The sequence below is a fragment of the Rhineura floridana genome, chromosome 17, assembly GCF_030035675.1.
Source record: "Rhineura floridana isolate rRhiFlo1 chromosome 17, rRhiFlo1.hap2, whole genome shotgun sequence".
Lineage (NCBI taxonomy): Eukaryota > Metazoa > Chordata > Lepidosauria > Squamata > Rhineuridae > Rhineura > Rhineura floridana.
In genome coordinates, this window is record NC_084496.1 from 15,844,457 (window position 1) to 15,870,243 (window position 25,787).

Consider the following 25,787-nt stretch of genomic DNA (forward strand, 5'->3'; position numbering starts at 1 on the left):
TTTGGAAACTATACTTCTGTTAATGCAGCCTAATATAGCATTTGCCTTTTTGCAGCCACATCGCACTGTTGGCTCACATTCAGCTTGTGATCAACGACAATGTCAAGATCCTTCTCGCATTTCATCTGCTGAGCCAAGTATCCCCCATCTTATAACTGTGCATTCGGTTTCTTTTTCCTAAGTGTAGAACTTTGCATTTATCCCTGTTGAATTTCATTCTGTTGTTTTCAGCCTAATGCTCCAGCCTATCAAGGTCCCTTTGAATTTTGTTTCTGTCTTCAGTATTAGCTATGCCCCCCAACTTTGTATCATCTGCAAATTTGATAAGCATGCTTTGTACCTCCTCATCCAAGTTGTTAATAAAAATGTTAAAGAGCACTGGGCCCAGGACCCAGCCCTGTGGTACCCCACTCTTTACTTCTGCCCAGTTTGAGAAGGAACCATTGATAAGCACTCTTTGAGTACGATTCTGGAGCCATCTGTGGATCCATGTAATAGTTGTTCCATCCAGCCCACATTTAGCTAGCTTGCTAATCAGAATATCATGGGGCATCTTGTCAAAAACTTTGCTGAAGTGCAGATATATCATGTCCACAGCATTCCCACAGTCTACAAGGGAGGTTACCAGATCAAAAAATGAGATGAGATTAGTTTGGCAGGATATGTTCTTCATAAATCCATGTTGGTGCCTAGTAATCACTGCATTGCTTTCAAGGTGCTTACAGATTGACTGCTTTATAATCTGCTCCAGAATTTTTCCAGGGATTGATGTTAGGCTGACTGGTCTGTAGTTTCCCGGTTCCTCCTCCTTGCCCTTTTTGAAGATAGAGACAACACTAGCTCTCCTCCAGTCATCTGGCACTTTATGATTTCACAAAGATAATAGCGGTTCTGAGAGTTCTTCAGCCAGTTCCTTCAATACTCTAGGATGCAGTTTATCGGGTCCTGCCGATTTGAACTCATTCAAAGTGATTAGATATTCCTTGACCATTTGTCTATCGATCTCAAAGTCCAATCCTGACCCTTCTACTTCATGTTTTCTGGGAGGGTCATAGGCCCTTTTTTGGGAGAAGACTGAGCCAAAGTAGGAATTGAGCACTTCTGCCTTTTCTTTGTCATCTGTTACTATTTTGCCATCCTCATTGAATAGCTGTGCCACCATTTCTTTTCTCTGTCTTTTACTCTGGGTGTACCTGAAGAAAGCTTTTTTGTTGCGTTTAGCATCTCTCACTAAGCTCAGCTCATTCTCAGCTTTAGCCTTCCTGACGCCATCCCTGCAATTCCGTGATACCTGCCTGTACTCTTCCTTTGTGGCCTGGCCTTCTTTCCACTTCCTGTATGTGTCCTTTTTTGTTTTCAGGTCACCTCTAAGCTTTTTGTGAAGCCACATTGGCTTTTTCTGCTGTTTCCCCCTTTTTCCTTGTGGGAATTGCTTGATATTGCGCTTTTAGAATTTTTTTTTAGAAACTCCCACCCAACTTGGACTCCTTTTCTCATTAGGGTGGCTTGCAATAGAACTGTACTTACAATTGTTCTGAGTTTATTAAAATCAGCTTTCCTGAAGTCCAGGGTGCATGTATGGCTACTCTCAGCTTTTGCTTCTGTTAAAATCAAGAATTCAAGTATGGTGTGGTCACTTTCCCCCAGAGTTCCCGTAACTGCCACTTCATCCACCAAAACATCTCTATTGGTTAGAATCAAGTCCAGGATAGCTGATCCTCTGGTTGCTTCCTCCACTTTCTGTAGGAGGAACTTATCTGCAACACAAGCCAGAAATTTCTTGGAGGGGCCTTGTTTGGCAGAATTTGTCTGCCGATATCAGGATAATTGAAATCCCCCATTACGACTACATCATGCCTCCTTGAAACATTGGCAATTTGCTTTTCAAAAGTGACATTCTCATCTTCTTGATTGGGTGGTCGGTAGTAGACTCCAAGCGCCACATTCCTTTTCTTACTAGCCCCATTAATTTTAATCCAGATACTCTCGGTGGAGCTACAAGCTCATCTTCCTGTATTTCTGTGCAGGGATATATATTTTTAACATATGGTGCAACTCCACCTCCCTTTTTATTCCTTCTGTTCTTCTTGAACAAGTTGTATCCTTCAATTGCTGTATTCCAGTCATGGTAGTCATCCCACCAAGTTTCAGTTATACCTATCAAGTCGTAATTGTTCTCCTGTATTAAGAGTTCAAGTTCGTCCTGCTTGTTTCCCATGCTGTGCGCATTAGCATACAGACATCGAAGACCATGTGATTTATGGGTTGGCTTCCTCACTACATTTTTCTGAGAGCTGTTACTGGGCCCTATTAGAGCCGATCTCTTTGGTCCTGCTACTGTGCATAAGCCTTCATCAGTCGTTACCACCAAGTTTACATTTCCCTCCCCTTTAGGATTCAGTTTAAAGCCCTCCTGATGAACTTCTCCATGCTGTGGCCAAACACATTCTTCCCAGTCATTGTGAGATGCAACCCATCACTTGCCAGCTGTCCATTTTCCAGGAACCATAGCCCATGGTCCCAGAATCCAAATCTCTCATGTCTGCACCACCTTCGTAGCCATTCATTCACACAGAGTATTTTTCTTTCCCTTTCTACTCCTAAGTACTGGAAGGATGGATGAAAAAACTATCTGGGCCCCAAAGTCCATGAGTTTCCTTCCCAGAGCTTCAAAGTCTGATGTGATTTCTTCATAGCTCCATTTGGCAGTGACATTTGTTCCCACATGGATGAGAAGAAAGGAATACCTGTCAGTGGGCTTGATGAGTGATGGCAACCTTTCCGTCACATCTCTAATCCGTCCTCCTGGTAGACAGCATACCTGGTTGTGGGGTGGACTGAATGAACAGCATACGTTGGCAAACCACGCTGCTGTTCTCAGTACACTATCTCTCAAGACATTGCGATCTGACCAGTGGAAAAACAGGATGTGGTTAACTTTATGGCTGTAAACGATACTGACATCTGTAGTGGTTAAATAACTGCCTGCATATTGCCACGTAGATATGCTGTTGTCCTATGTATGTACGTGATGTTATACAATAGTTAAAGGTCATAGGCTGTTTATGGAGAAAAAATAATCCACGCCTCCAGGCGGAGGTAATAATAAAAGCGGAGACCAGAATTACGAAGGGGGCTCCGAAATTGAACTCTGGTCTCACCGTGTCTCACTGTGTCGTGATATCTACATCTGGTGACCCCGACGTGATTCAGAACAAACACCCTCGTACCCACTGGCAGGATCAGCCAACGGTGCACCTCAGCGTACAGCTCCCATTCGTGAGTATGGGGGGGGAATTGTCAGCTCAGCAGAAGGTTCATGCACAAGAGCTACAAAAAATTTTAAAACAGGATACCTCAGCTTTTGTAAGTCGTTCTCACATTGAATCATTGTTAAAAACAATTCAATGTCAATGTCCATGGTATCCAGAGCAAGGATCACTACGTCAGTCAGATTGGATAAAGATAGGGAGAAAATTACATGAAGAACCAAGAGCACCTATTCACCATCTCTTATTATGGCAAAAGTGTGCTGAGGCCATTAGTCATTTAGGGATAAAAGAGACATCGCTGTTTGCCAATTCTGACCAGAAAACTCCTCTTTATCCCCAACTTTCTTTACCTACACCTGAAAAGGATATTGAGAAATTTGTAAATGCTCCTCCATATAGCCCTCCAGTCCAACAAGAACAGGTTACTGGGAAGGTTAAAGCAGCCATAGCTCAGGCTGCAGCCTCAGGATTATTATCTATGGAAGAAATGGGAGACTGGGAGGGTACAATTTCAGCTTTTCCCGTTACATATCAGCCAGATCCTAATAATGCTAATAATCGCATAGCAACTTGGACAGCTCTTCCGTTTTCTGTTATTAGAGAAATAAATAAGGCAGTAAGAGAATATGGGATTACGGCTAATTATGTACAAGGGATGTTGGAAGGAGTAGCTACTGGATATAACATGATCCCTCAAGATTGGAAGGATCTCTTTAGGATGATTTTGACTCCTTCGCAATATGTAGTTTGGGACCAAGAATTTAGACATGCTGCTATAGCAGCTGGGGATGCTAATATCATTCCCGAGCAAATTTATGGGTCAGGTAATTTTGCTACCATAGCACAACAAGGGGTATTGCCTGAAGCCGCATTTCATCGAACTGCTGAGTGTATACAGAAAGCATTTAAAAAGGTGCCTGCTGGGAAAGAACCCTTACGTTCTTTTACGAATGTACGGCAGCAAGCAACAGAGCCCTATTTTCAGTTTGTTGACCGTTTGAAAGAGGCTCTGACACGGCAGGTTGATAACCCTCAGGCACAAGGGGAATTATTGTTAAAATTAGCTTACGAGAATTCTAACACAGACTGTAAAAAGATTTTGAAAAACATTATTCATAGACCTCAATATGAATTGGGAGACATGATTCAAGCTTGTGCAGAGGTAGGTACACATGTTCATGCCATGACATTGTTAGCTGGGGCATTAAGACAGGGTAACAAACCTACAGGCAATTGTTTTAATTGTCAAAAGCCTGGTCATTTCAGAAGGGAATGTCGGGCTCCTGGCGGAGGAGCATTTAAAGGTGGGGGCACTGTTACAAACCGGCCAAAGAAGATCTGTCCGAAATGTAAAAAGGGTTATCATTGGGCTAATCAGTGTCGTTCAGCTCCCACTACCAATACCAATGTGTCTTCCCGTCCTATTGAGGGAAACTGAACTTGGGGCAGGCTTCCAGCCCCGAATCTCAAGGAAGTGTACCCACCCCTGCTACTCAAGGAAGCGCTGGAATTGATTTAATACATGCAGAGTCAAAAGATGTTCCTTTGCCTGGAGCAGTTCTTTTAATGCCTACCACACTCACTGGCCCTTTACCAGAAGGCACCGTAGGCCTTGTACTACCGCGATCCTCTGCTTCCAAGAATAATATAATGGTGGTACCTGGTGTTATTGATTCTGATTATCAGGGAATTATTTATATTCAGTATTGGAGTCACCTTCCCCTTCAGTTGAAGAAGGGAGATTCTTTTGCGCAACTATTGTTATTGCCATATCGTCTTTTCACATCGAACACTTCCTCCCAAAAACGTACTGGTGGATTCGGATCTACAAGGACGAAATCGCCGAGTGTGAGTATTTCAGGTAATCCTTTCCATCCACAGGTAGCTGCAGTACTGGCAGAAGTGACCAGGGAGAAACCGGTTCGTAAGTATTGTTTAAACAATGTTCTTTTTGAAGGTATTATAGATTCTGGGGCAGATGTCACAGTAATTGCTGAACATAACTGGCCATCCTCTTGGCCAGTAGAAGTGGCCCCTTCTGTGTGGGGAGTGGGCGGAGCTCAGGATTCAAAACGGAGTAAGGATTGGATACAAGTTGTTGCTCTTGATGGTGATCGTATAGCCCACATTCGCCCTTGTATTTTGGACATTTCAGTAAATCTGTGGGGAAGGGATTTACTGGAGCAATTCCAGACCACCATTGTTATTAATGATTAGCCAACAAAAGGCAGCTCTTCCTTTACAATGGAAGACAGACATACCCATTTGGGTAGAACAATGGCCCTTACCCAAAGAAAAATTAGAAGCTCTGCACCAACTGGTAAAGGAGCAACTGGAAGCTGATCATATAGCAGAAAGTAATAGCCCTTATAACACCCCAGTGTTTGTGATTAAAAAGAAATCTGGAAAGTGGAGGCTCTTACATGATTTACGAGAAATAAATAAATTAATTGTGCCCATGGGTCCGCTACAATGTGGGACGCCTAATCCAAATTTAATTCCATATGACTATTCCTTAGCTATTATAGACCTGAAAGATTGCTTTTTCACAATACCGTTACAAGCGCAAGACGCACCGAAATTTGCGTTTACTGTTCCTGTATATAATAACTCTGGCCCTGTCTTACTTTGTCAATGAAGCCAACTTATGTAGAACTACAACAATTCTTGGGTTCTATTAATTGGATTCGACCATATTGTAAACTTACCACTCAAGACATGGGGCCTTTATTTGAATGTTTAAAACAAGGACGTCAACCTGCAGATATTATTACTTTAACGGAACAGGCAAGGCAATCCCTAGAATTAGTTTCTACAACGTTAAAAGCTATTTGGGTGGATCGACAAATATTGAATAAACCACTGATTTTATTTGTTTTATTTGATGGAAGCCAACTTTTTGCTGCACTCACTCAGGAGTCAGGCTCCAATGCTACACATATAATAGAGTGGCTTTACTTAGCCCATACACCAAAGTCATCTATCACAACTTTGCCAATGCAAGCAGCAGAAATAATCCAAAAAGCACGATTACGATCAAGGCAATTATTAGGTATCGATCCGGTTGAAATTTCGTTGCCTCTTAAACTTTACACATGGGAAAATGCTGTTGCACTTTCTGATGACCTTCAATGGGCTTTAGTCTCTTATTTGGGCACAATTTCATGTCGTTCCTCATCAGATCCACGGCTTCAAATTACACAAAAAATTCCTATCCAGTTTCAATCTGTAATCAGTTTACAACCCTTACCTGCGGTCACGGTCTATACTGATGGCAGTCCAACTAGAGGGGTTGTTGCATGGCACGAGCAGGGGGTTTGGAAGACAATTTTCACCTTACCCCAAACTTCCGCTCAGAGATCTGAGTTGGCCGCTGTTAGTATGGCGCTGTTGACTTTTGCAGATCAGGAGGTTAACATTATTACCGATAGTCTTTATGTTAAGAATGTTGTACTTGCATTACCCGGTAGTTATGTCTCTCCCATGCTGGACACTAATCTACTTGCTCTTATGCTTACACTTCAAAAACTCATACATACTCGGTCTTGTCGATTTGCTATATTTCATATTCGCAGTCATCAACCTTTCCCAGGATTGTTAACAGAAGGTAATCAATATGCTGATCAGGCTCTTCGTGCCCTCCTTTGCACACCCATAGAAAGTCATGCCCTTCATCATCAAAATGCTAAAGCACTCCAGAAGCAATTCCATCTTACTGCCCAGGAAGCCTCTGCCATTATTCAACAATGTCCCCAATGCACACAGTTAACTCTATCCCCAGAACCAGGAGTGAACCCACGAGGTCTCATAGTTAACCAGTTGTGGCAAATGGATGTTACACATTTTCCTACTTTCTCCCCATGGAAGTATTTGCATGTTACAGTAGATACATATTCCGGATACATATGGGTAACTCCTCAGAAAGGGGAAAAAACTAAGAATGTTATTAATCATGTCATTCGTTCTATTGCCATCATGGGCCAACCTCAGACGATAAAAACTGATAATGGCCCTGCATATGTTTCACAGCAATTTGCACAGTTTTGCACTAAGTGGTCCATTACACATTTGTTTGGTATTCCTTATAATTCTACAGGTCAAGCTGTCGTCGAACGTACCAATCGTACCCTTAAAGAGCATTTGCTTAAACAAAAACAAAAAGGAGGAGTACCACTGGGATTGGCCACCAAAGAGGAGTGGCTGGCACAAGTGTTGTTTACCATTAATCATTTAAATTTGTCTCAATCTCCCAATACTCATTTTTCCTTTTCTACTCGAGCGCAGCGGCATTTTCAGCAGTCGGAGTCTCTACCTGCCCCGCGGGTGCAGTTTCGGCAACTACCAAATCCAGAGTGGAAAGGCCCAGTTCCGCTTATAACGTGGGGTCGAGGTTACGCGGCTGTGTCTACGCCTGACGGTCCTGTGTGGGTACCTGCTAGGTGTATCCGGCCCTGGAAAGACGATGTCCTGGCACGATAATCTTAAGAATCCCATCCCTAATTTTTCTCTGCAACTTCAGGATACTGGGATGTCTTCCAGGAAGCGTGGTCGGAATGTTCCGCAACCTCCCGTGACTTGGGGCCAGATAAAGAACTTAGCAACACAAGCAGAAAAAGCAATGGAACAAGCCGGGGTGGACAAGACAACTGAGAATACCATTCTTGCTTTAATTGCGTCTTTAAATACAAATTCTATTTTTGTACTTTGCATTTGTTGGATTTTAGGAAGCGCCGGGGCTGACAGGTTGGGGCAGGAGTTGGGGATGCGGTTTCAACACAATATCTGGGTTCAGTTAGCAAGAATGACAAATGTGAGTGACTTTTGCATGACTGAACATGTACAGGAAATGGGTATGTTGGGAACATGTTTAATACCCGTATGCAAAGCACCTGGGGATATTGGGAACATTACAGGACTTGGGCGATTCATGAATACTTCAGAGATTAAATATCATACTGTTTCGAATTGGGGAACTCCAACCTTCCAGCTGCCTGTTAATGCTTTTCAATTATTTACATCACATGTTGCAAATTCCATTAATAATACGTGTGCTCGGATGGCTAAGTCAGATTCTTAGATATGCTATTCTTTTACTCATTTTAAGTATAGGCTTATGCTGTTTTTTACAATACCTTTTCCAGACGTGTACACCTGTTGCTCCGCGACCATTACGTAGTAATTACTTTTTGCTAAAAAATAAAAAAGGGGGAGATGTGGGGTGGACTGAATGAACAGCATACGTTGGCAAACCACGCTGCTGTTCTCAGTACACTATCTCTCAAGACATTGCGATCTGACCAGTGGAAAAACAGGATGTGGTTAACTTTATGGCTGTAAACGATACTGACATCTGTAGTGGTTAAATAACTGCCTGCATATTGCCACGTAGATATGCTGTTGTCCTATGTATGTACGTGATGTTATACAATAGTTAAAGGTCATAGGCTGTTTATGGAGAAAAAATAATCCACGCCTCCAGGCGGAGGTAATAATAAAAGCGGAGACCAGAATTACGAAGGGGGCTCCGAAATTGAACTCTGGTCTCACCGTGTCTCACTGTGTCGTGATATCTACACCTGGTGAGTCCACGGATCTTCTTGGCATACTTGGGTTTCAATCCCATGCACTAGGGAGTCTCCCACTACTAATACTCTTCTTGTTGTGGGGCGTGGTTTCATTGTCCCTGCTTGATTGAGCTTCAGCCTCTTGCTTGTTGTCGCATGGGGTCTCCTGTAATTTTTCCTCCACAGGCTGTCCTCCAGTCTCCTCCTCGAGTGGTTGAAAGCGGTTCCATAGCTCCACTGGTGAAGGGTGTCTTCTAGTTCTTCTGCTCCTAACTATCACCCTTTCCCACGGAGTTTCCTCCACTTCGTTATTCCTCTCCAAAGCAGTCTCCTCTTCTGCTACCACATGCTGTTGCTCCTCCACCTCCACATCTCTTTGCTGCTGTTGTTCCAGTGTTCTGTCTAAGAACTCTTCATCTTCTCTTATAGTCCTCAGTGTGGCCACCCACCATTCCCGGCCCCTCACCTTTTCTTCCAACAGTGCCACAAGCTTGCATTTGTTGCAGATGTACGCCATGTTGTTCTCAGGCAAGAAAACAAACATGGTGCACAGGTCACAACCACTGGAGAATCCTTCCTGTTCATATTCTCTTCTACCTTCTGTTTCTTTCTAACTACTTGTTTTGGAGTGGCCTGTGCTTTGTCCTATCCTACTTCAGGGTAAACTTGAGAGTCCCACTAGTATGCAGTGCACTGTACAAGGAGAATTAGTAATTTGTTTGGTTTTTTTTTTAGGGACCTCCCCCTTGACCTCCCCTGTTGAACTCCTTTGTCAAACCCCTGTTTGCTCTGCCTGTTCGCTTGCTCTCTGAAAGCTGGCTTGCTTATATGTCCTCACTTGTAGATCAACTGAGATAGCTCCCTCCCCTCTGCTCTGCTCTTTTAGGAGTCAGGAAGCAGAATGTTAGGAGTCAGGGAGCAGAATCTTTCCTGTCTAAGGGATGGGAAATCTGCGAGCCTCCTCGTGGTACTGGGCTACAACTTCCATCATCCCTGGCCATTGGCCATGCTCACACTGGAGCTGATAGGTTCCTTGTTGGACTACAACTACTTTCTCAGGGTTTATGTAAGGCTCAAATTACCTCATGTGCATACACACATAACAATGAATATAAGAAAGTGGCAAATACACTAGTGTATTGAAGCTCATTCAAATATTTGAGTATGTAACTACGTACACAGTACCAGCACTCCTCCTGATATGTTAGCAGGGATATTTTAGCTGGAATATAGGCAAATGTTCCCCTATACATCCCCCAACTCCTTCCACAGAGAAAACTATACAGTTGGGGAGAAGGATTTTAGTCTTCTGTCAGTTGAATCCAGGCTGTTGAGCTGCCTGTGGGAATTAAATACTGCTGTGGTCACAACTGTACCATGCATTTAAGCACTGATACCACTTTACCAGTCATGGCTTCCCCTAAAGAATCCTGGAAACTGTAGTTTGTCAAGGGTGCTGGGAATTACAGCTCTGTGAGGGGTCAATTTACAACACTCAGCATCCTTAAATTACCCAGGATTCTTTGAGGGAAACTAAATTCAATAAAACATCAAGGTAAATACCTGTGCAAGAGTTTTTCACACCTGTCAGGAGGTAACTAGCTTCTGTCTTCCCACATTTAGGATTGAAGAGCAAGGTTATTTTTTGTTGAGATAAATCACTTGAGCTCACATGATAAACTTTGTCAGAGAAAGTATGTAGCTTCCCCCCCAGCCCCAGAAAATGGCTTAGACAGGCTAATAAGTGATGGTCCCTTTAAAAGAAATGAGTCTTTCGCTGCTGCTGTCCCCCGCCCTGAAAGTGGTTACTATGGCAATGGTGTGGGCCTAAGACGCTCATGCTGTTCCTGCCTTTAGTCTCCACATGGAAACACTGCTAGAGGTTGAGACGGGAAACTCTTAGTCCTTTGGCCTGTGTAAGTAAATAATGGACACCAGCAGCCCCATTCATGTCGGAGAGATGTAGTCTTTCAGCAGCCCCAGCTAAAAGAATGTGTTTTTTTAAATGATTATTCCTTTGTGACTTTGACTTTGGTATTGTTCGCTATCCCCCCACACAGCCCTGTAGCCAGCCTTCCTTGTTAGGTAAGGCAGCCACATTTCTCAGTGGGGCACTGGAAAGGGGGAGAGCCACATAGTGCCAGCCAATCCCCTGCCCTTCAGTGGTGGTAAGGATATGAGGGCCAGGCTAGGGGAAGGGAAAGGCAGTGACCTTCCCCGTCACTCCTCCATCTAGATAGTGTGTTAACTTACATGAATGAAGTTTAATATTTTGAATTGTCCCACCCATTTTTGAGAGATCCCCAGGAATGCCAAACTCAAAAGTTTGACTTTGCCTCTAGCTACAGTCCCCTTTCACCTGTGGTGTGTCTCTGTGTTCTGATTCTTCATGAACTGAACTCCTTTGGTAAAGACAGTGAGCTCCCGAGCTTGGCTTTGATACTGCATTCAGTATCTCAGTTTTAAATTCCACCTGAAAAACAAACTTTATTTATTTATTTATTGCATTTGTATACCGCCCCATAGCCGACGCTCTCTGGGCAGTTTACAACAATTAAAACATTAAAAACAAATACAGGCGGGCCCCGCTGTAAAGCGGAACCCATTGAGTATAATGGCACCTTGAATCGAGCTCAGAAACATACAGGCAGCCAATGCAAGTGGGCCAGAATCGGTTTTATATGTTCGAACCATCTGGTCCGTGTTACCAATCTGGCCGCTGCATTTTCCACAAGCTGCAGTTTCCGAACCATCTTCAAAGGCAGCCCCACGTAGAGCGCATTGCAGTAATCTAATTTAGAGGTTACCAGAGCATGGACAACTGAAGCCAGGTTATCCCTGGCCAGATAGGGACGTAGTTGGGCCACCAACCGAAGTTGGTAGAAGGCACTCCATGCCACCAAGGCTACCTGAGCCCCAAGTGACAGAGATGGTTCTAGGAGAACCCCCAAGCTACGAACCTGCTCCTTCAGGGGGAGTGCAACCCCATCCAGGACAGGTTGGACATCTACCGTCTGGTCAGAAGAACCACCCACTAGCAGCATCTGTCTTGTCTGGATTGAGCCTCAGTTTATTAGCCCTCATCCAGTCCATTGTCACAGCCAGGCACTGGTTCAGCACATTAACAGCCTCACCTGAAGAAGATGAAAAGAAAAAATAGAGCTGTGTGTCATCAGCATACTGATGGCAACGCACTCCAAAGCTCCGGATGACCGCACCCAATGGTTTCATGTAGATGTTGAACAGCATGGGGGACAGAACTGACCCCTGCGGAACCTCATACTGGAGAGTCCAGGGGGCCGAGCACTGTTCCCCAAGCACCACATTCTGGAGCCGACCCACCAAGTAGGAGCAGAACCACCGCCATGCAGTCCCTCCCACTCCCAACTCAGCCAGTCTTCCCAGAAGGATACCATGGTTGATGGTATCGAAAGCCATTGAGAGATCAAGGAGAATCAACTCCCCCGTCTCTCTCCTGTCAGAGGCCATCATACAGGGCGACCAAGTCTGTTTCCATGCCAAAACCAGGTCTGAAACCCGACTGAAATGGATCCAGATAATCGGTCTCATCCAAGAGTGTCTGGAGCTGGCCTGCCACCACTCGTTCAAGGACCTTGCCAAGGAATGGAACATTTGCCACCAGTCTATAGTTATTAAGATTTTCTGGGTCCAGGGAGGATCTCTTCAGGAGTGGTCTCACTACCACCTCTTTCAGGCAGCCAGGGGCCACCCCCTTTCGCAGAGAGGCATCAATCACTTCCCTGGCCCAGCCGGCTGTTCCATCCCTGCTACCTTTTATTAGCCAAGAAGGGCAAGGATCCAGCACAGAAGTGGTTGCACGAACCTATCCAAGCACCTTGTCAACGTCCTCAAGCTGCACCAACTGAAACTCATCCAAGAAATTGGGACAAGGCTGTGCTCTGGATACCTCTCTTGATTCACCTGCTATAACACTGGAGTCTAAGTCCTGGCGGATTCTAAAGATTTTATCCTGGAAGTGCCTAGCAAATTCATTATAGCAGGCCTCAGATAGTTCTACCATGTCCCTGGGGCCAGAGTGTAATAGCCCCCAGACAATTCTGAAGAGCTCCGCTGGGCGGCAGATTGATGATTCGATAGTGGCAGCAAAAACTTTTTTTGCTGCCCTCACTGCCCCTAAATACAGCTTACCATAGGCACTTACCAGTGTGTAATTGCATCCACCAGGAGTTCGTCTCCATTTGCACTCAAGCCGTCTCCTATATTGTTTCATCGCTCTCAGCTCTGGGGTACACCATGGAGCCGTACGAGCTCTACACATGAGAGGGCGCTCAGGAGCAATCATGTCAACCACCTGGGTCATTTCTGTATTCCACAGTTCAACCAGGGTTTTGACAGGAACGCCAGCCCTATAAGCCAGAAAACTCCCTAGAGCCCTTTGGAAACCATCCAGATCCATTAGTCTCTGGGGGCGGACCAACTTAATAGGTTCCCCACCCTTGCAAAGAGGAAAAGCCGTTGTAAGTCTAAACTTCAGCAAGCAGTGATCTGTCCATGACAGAGGGACTGATGTAAGGCCCCCCACATTCTGATCACCATCTCCATGTCCAGTTGCAAAAACCAAGTCTAGAGTATGCCCTGCTACATGTGTTGGGCCAATGGCATATTGGGACAGTCCCATGGTTGTCATGGGGACCATGAAATCCTGAGCCGCCCCGGATAAGGTGGCCTCAGCATTGATGTTGACATACTCCAGAACCAACAGTCTGCGGGATCTCAACAGTACACCTGAGACCACCTCCGTCAGCTCAACCAGAGAGTCTGTTGGGCAGCGGGATTGGCAGTACACCAACAGAATCCCCAGTCTGTCCCGCTGACCCAACACAAGGTGCAAACAGTCCAGACCAGTAGTCACATGGACAGGGTACTTGCAGAGGGAGATGGAGCTCCTATAGACCATAGCAACCCCCCCTCCCCGGCCCTCAGATCTACCCTGATGGTGAACAAGATACCCTGGCGGACATAGCTGGGAGAGACTGACTTCTCCCTGCTCACCCACCTAGGTCTCGGTTATACATACCAGATCGGCTGCTTCATCCACAATTAAATCATGAATGAGGGAGATCTTATTATGCACCGATCTGGCATTTAGGAGCAGTATCTGGAGGTCTGAGAGCAGGCTGATAGGGCAACCAACAAACCTGCAGGTGTGGGGAGGACCGGAACAAGGCACAGTCGTCAACTGCCTGGGCTGCGTTCCCCTTACCTGGCAAGTCCTCCTCACAATGCCATATCTCCCTCTACCCATCAGTACACTAATTGGGGCCCCCTCAAGTCTCCCCACTTGGCTTTGAGTCCTCTCTTCCAGGCACATGACTCAAGACCTGCAAAAAGCCAGGCAATCTGCAAAGCAGGAGCCACCACAGCCAGCCAGCTTATATATCCCCTCCACGGAAGGGATAGGTGGATGATATCAGCAACAGCTGGCTGAGTACCTGGGGGCCTGGTCCTGCAAGGCATGACAACCTGCAGATCAGAAGTCCAACAGGGAGAGGGTGGTGGTGGTAGCTGAGCAGCAGCAAGCAAGCAAGCAGACAGGCAGGCAGGCAGGCAGGCAGCAGCAGCAAATGACTCTCCTTCCCTGGGCAATGGTGGTCCCCTTCTTCCTTCAGGCATTGGGTCTCTATACTACAAGTTTAAGGAAGGGCAGAGAGAAAATAAATACTATAGGGTGTGTGTGTTAACTTCTCCGTGAGAGTCCTTCTGTCTAGTCTTGTTCCTGGTCTTTAGATTTTCCTTCCTGTTGGACAATCAAGGGAAGACTTTTTAACTGGCTGCTATATAAATGATGAACTAAGCAATTGGAAACTACATGTAGAATACAAGTAGATTTTTTTACTGGTTGCTGGATTGATTTTTCTGTCCAGAAACCCTGAAAAGGCCTCATGCTGAGTTGCACATGTTGGGAAAATAAGAAATCAGGCCTGAGTTACAGCCTAGGTGTTAAGCCAGTTTTTGCCACCAAAATGGATACAAACATTTTATGTTCAGTGGGTCTAATTAAGTCAAAATAGACCCATTGAAATAAATGAACCTAAGTTAGTCATGTCCATTAACTACAATGGGTATAGGTTTGGCATTAGATACATCCCGCACCCCACGAATATTTATAGTATAAAAAGTTACAGGATTTTAGCAGGAAGTTATGAGACATGCACTGACTAAAAAAAAGCAGTATGTCTGCCCTGAAAGTTTTGCAGATGCAAATGGTCTTGAAAAGAGTATCGTGTATACCCACCCCAATACTTTCATTAGCACAAATAATCATAAATGTACAATAAAAAAGGACATCTGGAGGGGCCCTTAGTGTTATGCCACTGTAGAAGTGCAGTGCAATAGTTGGGACTAATACTCTAGTTTGTCGGCTTATGCTGTTGTTTTAAGATTAGTATAACCTCCAATTTTTTGGCAGAGTGATGCTTCATTAGATGCATCCCTTACCCCTTGGTGTAGCAGGTGGTCAGATTGGGCTGAACATCTTGTTAGCTAAATTGCTTCATCTTTATTGGCTTGTGCATCAGGTGGTTAAGAATGGAATCTGCTTTGTTGGAGGAAGGTGGGTGAAGCAATCATCAGGCAGATTTATCCATGTCATACCTTTTTTTTCTTCCCTACAGATAAACAGGCCCTGTAACTTTTGTAAAGCAAAGGCAAGATTTCCAGGGAGACCTAATTCTGGTATAATTCAGCAGCGATGGGGAAAGATAAGAAGAAGGACAGTAAGAAAGGAGAGAAGTCTTTGCCACCCCCAGCACATGACACACCAATTGAACCTGCTAGTTCCATGCAGAATGTTCCACCAGTTGTAAACCAAGTGGATGAACAGCAGACAGCCCAAATGGTTCCGAAAGAAGAGGCAAAAGAGACAGAGGGATTTCCAGCCCCTGAACCCATTGAGTATGAGGAGCCTATTCTGACTCAACTCATTGTTGAAAGGTAAACTAGGAAGTTAGCAAAGGAAGTTGAGGTACTGAAGACAGTGGCTGTGTACACACCATATCCTGAAAGCACATTCAAAGCACATTCTCCCCCCTCCCTCATGAATCCTGGAAGCTACAGTTTACCCCTCACAGCTACTGTTCCCAGCACCTTTAACAAGCTATAGTTGCCACAGTTCTTTGGTGAGGAAAATGTGTTTTGATTGGGCTTTAAAGGTATGATCTGTAGTGTATGCAGCCTATGAATGTATGGTTGCTACCTAAAGGACCGTTCCCCCAACATATTAATCTGGATCAGGAGAAACTGCCCTTTTTATTGTTTAATAACTGAGGGTTAGTAAGAGGCTGAAATTACCAAGTTCAAAGTGAGGAAGATTGTGTCACATTCACACCATACATTTAAAGCGCTCATATTAACAGTCATGACTTTCCCCCCAAAATCCTGGGAGCTATAGTTTATTAAGGGTGCTGAAACTGTAGCTCTGTGAGGGATATCCTAACCACCCTCAGCACACTGAACAAACTACAGTTCACCAGATTATTTGTGGAAGCCATGACTGTTAAAGTGGTATAAGAATGCTTTCAATGCAGGTTATGGATCATGTGATCTTGCTACTGGCTAACTAGAGGCTGTTGCATCTTTGCTTTGATTATATCCCCCTACCTTAATCCAAGGGCTCAGGGCGACTTGTAAACTTCAAACACATATAAAAAGGATAGATTCATGACCCTGAAATATGCTCAGTCTAATTTTGTGATGCAATGCTAGTTTCTGAGTGAGGGCTGCTGCATCTTTCATTTTCCTTTAAGCCTTAAGGCAGTGTTTTTTAACCAGGCACGCCCCAGGGGGTTCCATTAATTTTTTCAACCTTACACTTCCAGGACTTCAATAATCTTAAATAAAGCTACAAAGAATAATTAGTGCATAGTTTTATTTGAATTTTGTAACTGTTAAAATGCATTACTCATTCTGTGTTTTACTTCTTCCTTTTTACTTTGTGGGGGAGGTAGGGTGAGTGGGCTGGGTTTCTGCAAAATACTACAATATGTTACAGAGGTTTCTCAGTTTAAAAAAGGATCAACACCCACTGTTTTAAGGAGATGTGTGTATGTTAGGATTGCCAGTTCCCAGCACTGAGAGGACCCCTGTGCATGTAGGTGAAAATTTGACTAGCTGCACCATCTCCATCACTGCTTTATGCTGGTGAGAAAACTTTATTTACAGTTTGTCGGATTAATGCTTCTTATTTTGTCTACCAATGATATTGATTTATTCACCACCAGCTGATTTTCATTTTTAGTTGTTATTTTTTTTGTAGCTATGAAGGAGAAAAAGTCCATGGATTATATGAGGGAGAAGGAACAGCTCATTTTCAAGGAGGCAATGTATACAAAGTGGGTATATTTGATGATGGGCTCCATATGTTATATCTTTGCCTTTGACAAAGTGTTCAATATGGTAGGCTAGTCTGATTCCCTGGAAGTGTGAGTTGGACTCAGATTGTCACTTCTCCTACTCCATGGGTGTAAGATAATGGATGTAATTTTCCAGAAGCTGCTCATGCTAGACTATAGACTGCAATTGCCCAGCAAACAGCAAATATAAGGGAGGCCACTGTGTGGAGTCTGTTCTTCGTGGATTATTTGTATCTACAAGCACTTGACTGCCACCTGATCATCTATTTCCTCCATTCACATGTAATGGGATATGTGCCCATTCGACTATTTGCTCTGCAGAACTGGCACTGTTACAAATGCCACATAATACTTGTTCTGCAGTTGTAAGGAAACAATCTTTTAGTGCGGCAGCACCTACACTTTGGAATTCTCTGTCTGTTAACATCAGACAGGTGCCTTCATTATACTTTTTCTGGCACCTGCTTAAAACATTTTTGTTTAGGCAAGCCTACCCAGACATGTAAAAAGTTCACATGCGCTTGAATCTGTTTTTAATGTATTGTTTACCTTGATTAGTTTTTGAATGTTTTATATAGCTCCTTTCAGCTTGCTTTTATTAATTATTTTTGTTTTATTTTTTGTAAACTGCTTTGAAGTTTTCATACAATCAGGTGGTATATAAATCTTGTTAAAGAAATGAATGAAATCAGATTCAGGATACCCTGTAATGATCTAGTTCCACATCTGATGTTCAAAGTAGGAAAGGATATGATGCTGGAGAGAGCCAACAGTATGCAAGACGGTTGGTGTTGTCTATACTAACTGGCAGCATCTTTCCACGGTTTCAGACAAGAGTCTTTCTTGGCACTACCTAGAAATTCAGGGAAGTGAACATGGGACCTTCTGCCTGCTTTGCCATTGAGCTATGGTTCCCTCCCTAAGCTCTAGTGTCAGTCCTTTAGATGCCCATATTTTCTTACTGTGTAGGTGTTTTCAAGTTGACAAACTTGTTTTTCATTTTGAAGGGCATATTTTCTGAGGGCCTCATGCATGGACGAGGAACTTACACATGGGCCGATGGAGTGAAGTATGAGGTAAAGGGCAATGTTAAATGATGCATCGTTACAACTGATTGTTCTACTGGCCAAATGAAAACCCTTAACTTGCCATTATATATGCTGGGCTCTCAGGGCATACATGGTTTCCAAATAAGTATGTTAAATCTTATGTCTATGCTTGTTTGCGGTGATAAACCAAGGACCTTGGCTTAATACACCATACTGTGTGCATTAACTGGTATTGCGCTTCCTGCCTCCCTTTGTGCAAGTAGATAAACAAGTTAGGAAGCCTCACCTGTATGCTCTCTTGTGCTGTGACTATATAGTTTTCTTTTTTGATTTGTTGTTGCCTGTAAAACAGCTGGGAACATCTGGCCTGTGGGGCTAGTTAATCCCAACAGGGCCCTAATTTGATCTGCAAAGCCATTTTCACCCAGTCACATAAAGTATATGTTGTTAGGTAGGGCAGGTAAAGATACAGCAGCAAAGGAACAATCAGGAACCTCAAAGTCTGCTCCCCTTTGTTCCTGGGCAAGCAGTGCCTTTTAAATTTGTTGCCAAATGCAGTCCTCACTGGAGAGCTCCAACCAGTGGAGCCATTTTCTGCTGGGTCAAAGGGAAATGCTTCCTTTGCTGCCACCACTGATCAATTGATCTGCAGTTGTTGCAAGCTCTGCTTTTGGCAGAGATCGGCTCTACTTAGTGTAAAACGTGAGAATGTTTTAATTAAAAGTGTAATTATAAAAACACAACAAAACACAAGTTTTGTAGTTTGTGGTTGGTGTAGAGATGTGAACAGGGAGATCTGTCTACAGGGACACCTATTTGTAAATAAGGCAAATATTACAAAAATGCTGTACGTTTCCACACTTTCTCCAAAGAGAGAGAAAGTTCTGTCCTGGACAGCTCACAACAATATTTTCAAGATGCTTCCTTGTTTTAAAAAAAGACATAATTTTCTTCAGCATAAATTTCCAGGTAGAATAAGAAGTCCTTTGTTTTAGCCAAAACCCTCTTCTATTAATTCATTCTCTCTCTTTCTCCAGGGAAACTTTGTGAAGAACCTGCAGATGCATCATGGCATTTACTCTTGGCCTGATGGCAGCATGTACGAAGGTGAGGTGAGGAGTGGGATCAGGCATGGCTTCGGCATGTACAAGTGTGGCATCTACCCCGTTTCGTATATCGGTCAGTGGGTTGAAGGCAAAAGGCATGGCAAGGTAACTAAAATATGCTGGCTAAAAGCATCACTTGGGTCTCTGCATTCTGGGCAGGAAGATCGCAGATGTTCTGTGCTGGCAGCTGCTGCAGAGTCAAGATACAAGTTAAATATTTGCTTTGTTGCCTAAAATGGATTTGGACTTGGGAGGGTGACTGATAGTGGTCCTCCTTTGTGAAATTTCACTCTTTGTGAAATTTCTACCTTGTGGTTGGTGTAGAAATGTGAAGGCTCAGAACAATTAGGAAAAAAATGTTCCCCTCATTTTTCCAGTTTCCCCCCTTTTTTCCAGATCCCCCTCCCCGATTAAATTAGGGGGGAAATGGGTGGGAAACAGGATTTTTGTTCGGGCCTTCACTTTTCTAAGTTGGTGTCAAAGTAAAGAAACAGGGTCAGCTCCAGGTCTGAGGGAGCCCTTAGCCTATTCTGGGTCCCCTTTTAAGAAGGCTTAATTTGCAATGGTGACGGGTAGCAACAGCTGAGCTCAACCCCTATACAGTGTGGAACCTACAATGCAGGATTATTTGATAGAATTGTCCTGTTAAAAAGAGTAACTTTTTCGACTGTAAGCATGTGGACAAGGATTGTGATTGGTTTTATTTCTAAAAAAATTTGTACAGTATTTAGATATTTTGTTATGTGCTTTACTGTAGCTGTTTTTGTTGATGATATTATTATTACTATTATTATTGGAATTGTTTTTTAAGATGTTCTTAAAGCTTTTTTAAAAGATGTTTTTAAAGATGTTTTAATATATTTGAATGTCATTCCAATAGAGATGATTTGGTGGATGAAGTGGGAACTCTGGGGGAAAGTGACCACACCATACTTGAATTCTTGCTTTTAACAGAAGCAAAAGCTGAAAGTAGCCATACGCACACCCTGGACTTCAGGAAAGCTGATTTTAATAAACTCAGAACAATTGTACTTGTACGGTTCCATTGCAAGCAACCCTAATTAGAAAAGGAGTCGAACATGGGTGGGAGTTCCTAAAAAAGGAAATTCTAAATGCGCAATGGCAAACAACTCCAACAAGGAAAAAAGAGGAAAAACAGCAGAAGAAGCCAATGTGGCTTCACAAAAAGCTTAGAGGTGACCTGAAAACAAAAAAGGACACATAGAGGAAGTGGAAAGAAGGCCAGGCCACAAAGGAAGAGTACAGGCAGGTATCACGGAATTGCAGGGATGGGGCCAGGAAGGCTAAAGCTGAGAATGAGCTGAGGTTAGCGAGACATGCTAAAAGCAACAAAAAAAGCTTTCTTCAGGTACACCCAGAGTAAAAGACAGAGAAAAGAAATGGTGGCACAGCTACTCAATGAGGATGGCAAAATGATAACAGATGACAAAGAAAAGGCAGAAGTGCTCAATTCCTACTTTGGCTCAGTCTTCTCCCAAAAAAGGGCCTATGACCCTCCCAGAAAACATGAAGTAGAAGGGTCAGGATTGGACTTTGAGATCGATAGACAAACAGTCAAGGAATACCTAATCACTTCGAACGAGTTCAAATCAGCAGGGCCCAATAAACTGCATCCTAGAGTATCGAAGGAACTGGCTGAAGAACTCTCAGAACCTCTGTCTATTATCTTTGCGAAATCATGGAGTACTGGTGAAGTACCAGATGACTGGAGGAGAGCTAATGTTGTCCCTATCTTCAAAAAGGGCAAAAAGGAAGAACCGGCGAACTACAGTCCAGTCAGCCTAACATCAATCCCTGGAAAAACTCTGGAGCAGATTATAAAGCAGTCAGTCTGTAAACACCTTGAAAACAATGCAGTGATTATTAGGAGCCAACATGGATTTATGAAGAACAAATCCTGCCAAACTAATCTTATCTCATTTTTTGATCGGGTAACCTCCCTTGTAGACTGTGGGAATGCTGTGGACATAACATATCTGGACTTCAGCAAAGCTTTTGACAAGGTGCCCCATGATATACTGATTAGGAAGCTAGCTAAATGTGGGCTGGATGGAACAACTATCAGGTGGATCCACAGTTGGCTCCAGAATCATACTCAGAGAGTGCTTATCAATGGTTCCTTCTCAAACTGGGTTGAAGTCAGAGTTTGGAAAAGTTACTTTTTAAAACTACAACTCCCATCAGCCCCAGCCAGCATGGCCACTGGATTGGGCTGGTGGGAGTTGCAGTTCAAAAAAGTAACTTTTCCAAGCTCTGGTTGAAGTAACAAGTGGGGTACCATAGGGCTCGGTTCTGAGCCCAGTGCTCTTCAACATTTTTATTAACGACTTGGTACAAGCAAGCTTATCAAATTTGCAGATGATGCAAAATTGGGGGGCACAGCTAATACCGTGGAAGACAGAAACAAAATTCAAAGGGACCTTGATAGGCTGGAGCATTAGGTTGAAAACAACAGAATGAAATTCAACAGGGGTAAATGCAAAGTTCTACACTTAGGAAAAAGAAACCAAAGACACATTTATAAGATGGGGGATACTTGGCTCAGCAGTATGACATGCGAGAAGGATCTTGGAATTGTACTTGATCACAAGCTGAATATGAGCCAACAGTGTGATGTGGCTGCAAAAAAGGCAAATGCTATATTAGGCTGCATTAACAGAAGTATAGTTTCCAAATCGCGTGAAGTATTAGTTCCCCTCTATTCAGCACTGGTTAGGCCTCATCTTGAGTACTACGTCCAGTTCTGTTCTCCACACTTCAAGAAGGATGCAGACAAACTGGAACGGGTTCAGAGGCGGGCAACAAGGATGATCAGGGGACTGGAAACAAAGCCCTGTGAGGAGAGACTGAAAGAACTGGGTGTGTTTAGCCTGGAGAAGAGAAGACTGATAGCACTCTTCAAGTACATGAAAGGTTGTCACACAGAGGAGGGCCGGAATCTCTTCTCGATCGTCCCAGAGTGCAGGACACGGAATAATGGGCTCAAGTTGCAGGAAGCCAGATTTCGACTGGACATCAGAAAAAACTTCCTAACTGTTAGAGCCATACGACAATGGAGCCAATTACCTAGAGAGATAGTGGTCTCTCCGACACTGGAGGCATTCAAGAGGCAGCTGGACAGCCATCTGTCGGGAATGCTTTAGTTTGGATTCCTGCATTGAGCAGGGGGTTAGCCTTATAGGCCCCTTCCAACTTTACTATTCTGTAAGATGTTTTCTATAAGATGTCTGTTTTTATGGTGTTTTAGAGTGTTTTAGTGTTTTTGTTTGCCATCCTGTGCTCCTACTAGGAGGAAGGGCAAGATATAAATTTAAATAATATACAATAAATCAGCATTTTCTAAAAAGCATACTACAGGTGCTGAGGTACTTTTGGATTAATACTTTTGTACAATTTCCTTTAGGGCACCATTTATTACAATAAGGAAGGTTCTTCCTGGTATGAAGGTGACTTTGTAAACAATATAAAAAGTGGATGGGGGATAAGATGGTAAGTTTTAGAACCTTTCTGATTCAGCACATCTTTGTACACATATCTGTAGGTAACTGAAATTTTATTTATTGCATGTGCACAAAGAGATCAGGGTAGTCTGTGTAGGGTTTTCCAATTTTATCCTCATAACAGCCCTGTGAGGTATGCTAAGCTATGCGACTGTGGGCCACATTTCCCATTTTCTTAAACATGCTATTTTAAACATGTAATTAAGATGGGCTACACTTTTTCTAAATGAAAAGCAGCCATGCAGCACCTCGCAGCTGCTTTTGCTTTATGCAGAGGCATGGTTGGTCCTAAACAAACTATTAAGGTAACATGGCCTAAGACTGGGCTTCGTGGCTGAGCAGAGTTCATGGCTGCCTTGTTCCAAGCTGAGCTCATTAGTAACTACATCACAATTATTGTAATGACTTTAATGAAAAAACAATGTTCTTGATAGCTGGGGATCTCTCTCCAGTCATTGGAACATAACACCCACCAGAGTTTGGGAAGGTGACATTGTCCTGCTAGTGCGAGTGGGGCAGAAAGAGTGAAGAGTTTTAGCTTTGCATTTAACATGCATGTTTGTAGAAATGCAAGTCGCGGCTACTTTTTTGGGGGGTGGGCAGTAAGTATAAGGATAGCAGCAAGTGGGGAGGAGGATGTTGAAGCTTTTCTTCCCTTGCTGCAGTCTGGATGAAATTCACTCCTCCAAAGTTGCTATTTCCATTGGGTGGAAATCCTATGACATTCTAAGATATGCTACCTATGATCATGGAGGTTCCATTTCACTTTTATGAGTAATATCTTTCTCCTTCACCATGCGTTATCCCCTTTTAAAGCTGTCTGCTAGTGGCCACATCATATCTTGTAGCACTGAATTCCGTTATCAAATGTTGGTCTATTTTAAAACAATATTCATTGGCATTGTTAGTATGTCCACAAATACTGCATAGCTTGAATTTCCTTGTTTGTTTGTTTCCCTAACAGTTATAAGTCTGGAAATATCTATGAAGGCCAGTGGGAGAGAGACATGCGTCATGGAGAAGGGCGGATGAGGTGGCTGACAACTAATCAGGAATATACTGGACAGTGGGTTAATGGTGTACAGGTAGGGTTGTACCAGATCAAGTGCTTGAATGTTCAGGTGGCCTAGTTAGAGCTTAATTATACACTACCTTGATTGTGTGGTTTTCACCCAAATCAGAGGATTTAAAAAATGCTATCCCAGACAAGGTAGAACAGTGTCCATCAGGGCGGCAGTGCAAGGGGACAGATGAATTTCTTTCCTCCCCAGCCACAATCCACCCACACTGTACTTAGCGACAGAAGAAAAGTTCCCATTGGCACCAATGGGAGCTTTTCCCCCTTTTACTAACTGCAGCACGAGGACCAAGTTTTGCCAGTATTGTGGCTGCAAAGAGGAGGGCTAAGCCTACACACTGTGGCCCTGATTAAAATTGCTTGCTCCCGTGCCTAGATCCTTTGGATTCTTTAATTATTTAAACCAGAGATGGGTAACTTCCAACCTGTGAGCCAAACTTGGCCTGCCAAGCCATTTTAGGGGGAAGCCACGCCTATCTGCCCTACACCTGACATCCTAAATGACATCAGGTGGGGTGTGTGGGGCGAGTAATGGCAGGGTTGCAAATATACGATCGGGAGCTTAAACTTCCGTAATCCCTGGACTGTTGGCCATGTTGAAGGGCCACAAGTTCCTTACTCGTATCCTAAAATACACTCTGGTTAAACAGTGGCCTCTTGGGAAGTTGGGAAGCAAGGCTGTCATTACTTAGCCAAAGGCCTCATTAAAGCAAAGTTACAATTAAATAGATAACCTGTGACACAATGCATTTTGATGCTGTTCACCTAACTCTAGTGCCCTCACTGAGAGGTTCCTCTGATAATGGTTTCACCTTTTTCAGCATGGGTATGGTACCCACACTTGGTATCTAAAGAGAATACCCAGGTCACAGTATCCCCTGAGGAATGAGTATGTGGGAGACTTTGTCAGTAGCGATCGCCATGGTCATGGAAAGTTCTTCTTTGCCAGCGGAGCGATGTATGACGGGCAGTGGGTTTTCAATAAAAAGCATGGCATGGTAAGCTTTGGTAAGTGGTTTATGGGAAGCTCAGCAGCATAGCATGAAACCTCGGCCTGCTCATTGTAGCTATAAAGCAAATGTTACTGAAGAAGCAGTTGCTTAAAATGTAATGAAGTCTTTGTGTCGATCTGTCTATAGCCAGTTCTCAGCATTTTGTTACACTGTGGTGTCACTAACAAAGAGAATCCCTCATACAATGATGCAGACCAGTGCTGTGTAGGTAGTTAATCTTTTTTTGTCTCTGTAATTGTGGACAGAATTTTCCTTTTTTCGTTAGGGTAAGCTTGTATTCAAGAATGGTCGTGTGTACGAAGGTGAATTTATATATGATCATATAGCAGAATATCCAACCTTTCAAATTGACATCATGAATACACAAGATCTGAGCAGCATTCGGACAAAGAGTCCCTTTGGCACTGGTGAGCAGCTTGAAGCGTGGCTAGAGCAAAAGGGTTGGCATATGCTAATCAGATACTTAGCAGAGATTTAGAAAATGTTTGTTATGAATAGGGATGGGTGAGAAATTCAATTTAATTCACATTTAAAGGCGAACTTACTTAATTTGTCCTTTCTGAAGCAAGAAGCAAACTGAAACACAGCTGTCCTTTGAAATTGGTACTTCTCTGAATTTTGCAATGCAGTTCTCCAGCCAAGTATTGTGTATAAAAAATCATATACTAGGTTAAAGTGTGTGTAATAAATGCATATGTTAGTGAAATTAGCATGCAAAAATGCATTATAGGAGAAAATTGCTTTGCAAAAATTTGTATATTATGCAAAAAGCCATACAAAAATGAGTGTAT

General features: G+C 43.4%; 1 protein-coding gene across 3 annotated transcripts in view; it reads left to right on the forward strand.

The window, feature by feature from the left end:
- Positions 1–10,662: 10,662 nt before the first annotated feature.
- Positions 10,663–25,787, forward strand: part of RSPH10B (radial spoke head 10 homolog B) — a 35,873-nt gene continuing 20,748 nt past the window's right edge. For all 3 annotated transcript variants that reach the window (XM_061599396.1, XM_061599398.1, XM_061599397.1), the window contains exons 1-9: positions 10,663–10,752; positions 15,493–15,811; positions 17,133–17,208; positions 18,237–18,305; positions 19,316–19,489; positions 22,809–22,894; positions 23,870–23,990; positions 24,805–24,981; positions 25,262–25,403. In XM_061599396.1, the coding sequence (XP_061455380.1) occupies positions 15,570–15,811; positions 17,133–17,208; positions 18,237–18,305; positions 19,316–19,489; positions 22,809–22,894; positions 23,870–23,990; positions 24,805–24,981; positions 25,262–25,403 (1,087 nt within the window). In that variant the 5' untranslated portion in view covers positions 10,663–10,752; positions 15,493–15,569. The remainder of the gene's footprint in view (positions 10,753–15,492; positions 15,812–17,132; positions 17,209–18,236; positions 18,306–19,315; positions 19,490–22,808; positions 22,895–23,869; positions 23,991–24,804; positions 24,982–25,261; positions 25,404–25,787) is intronic.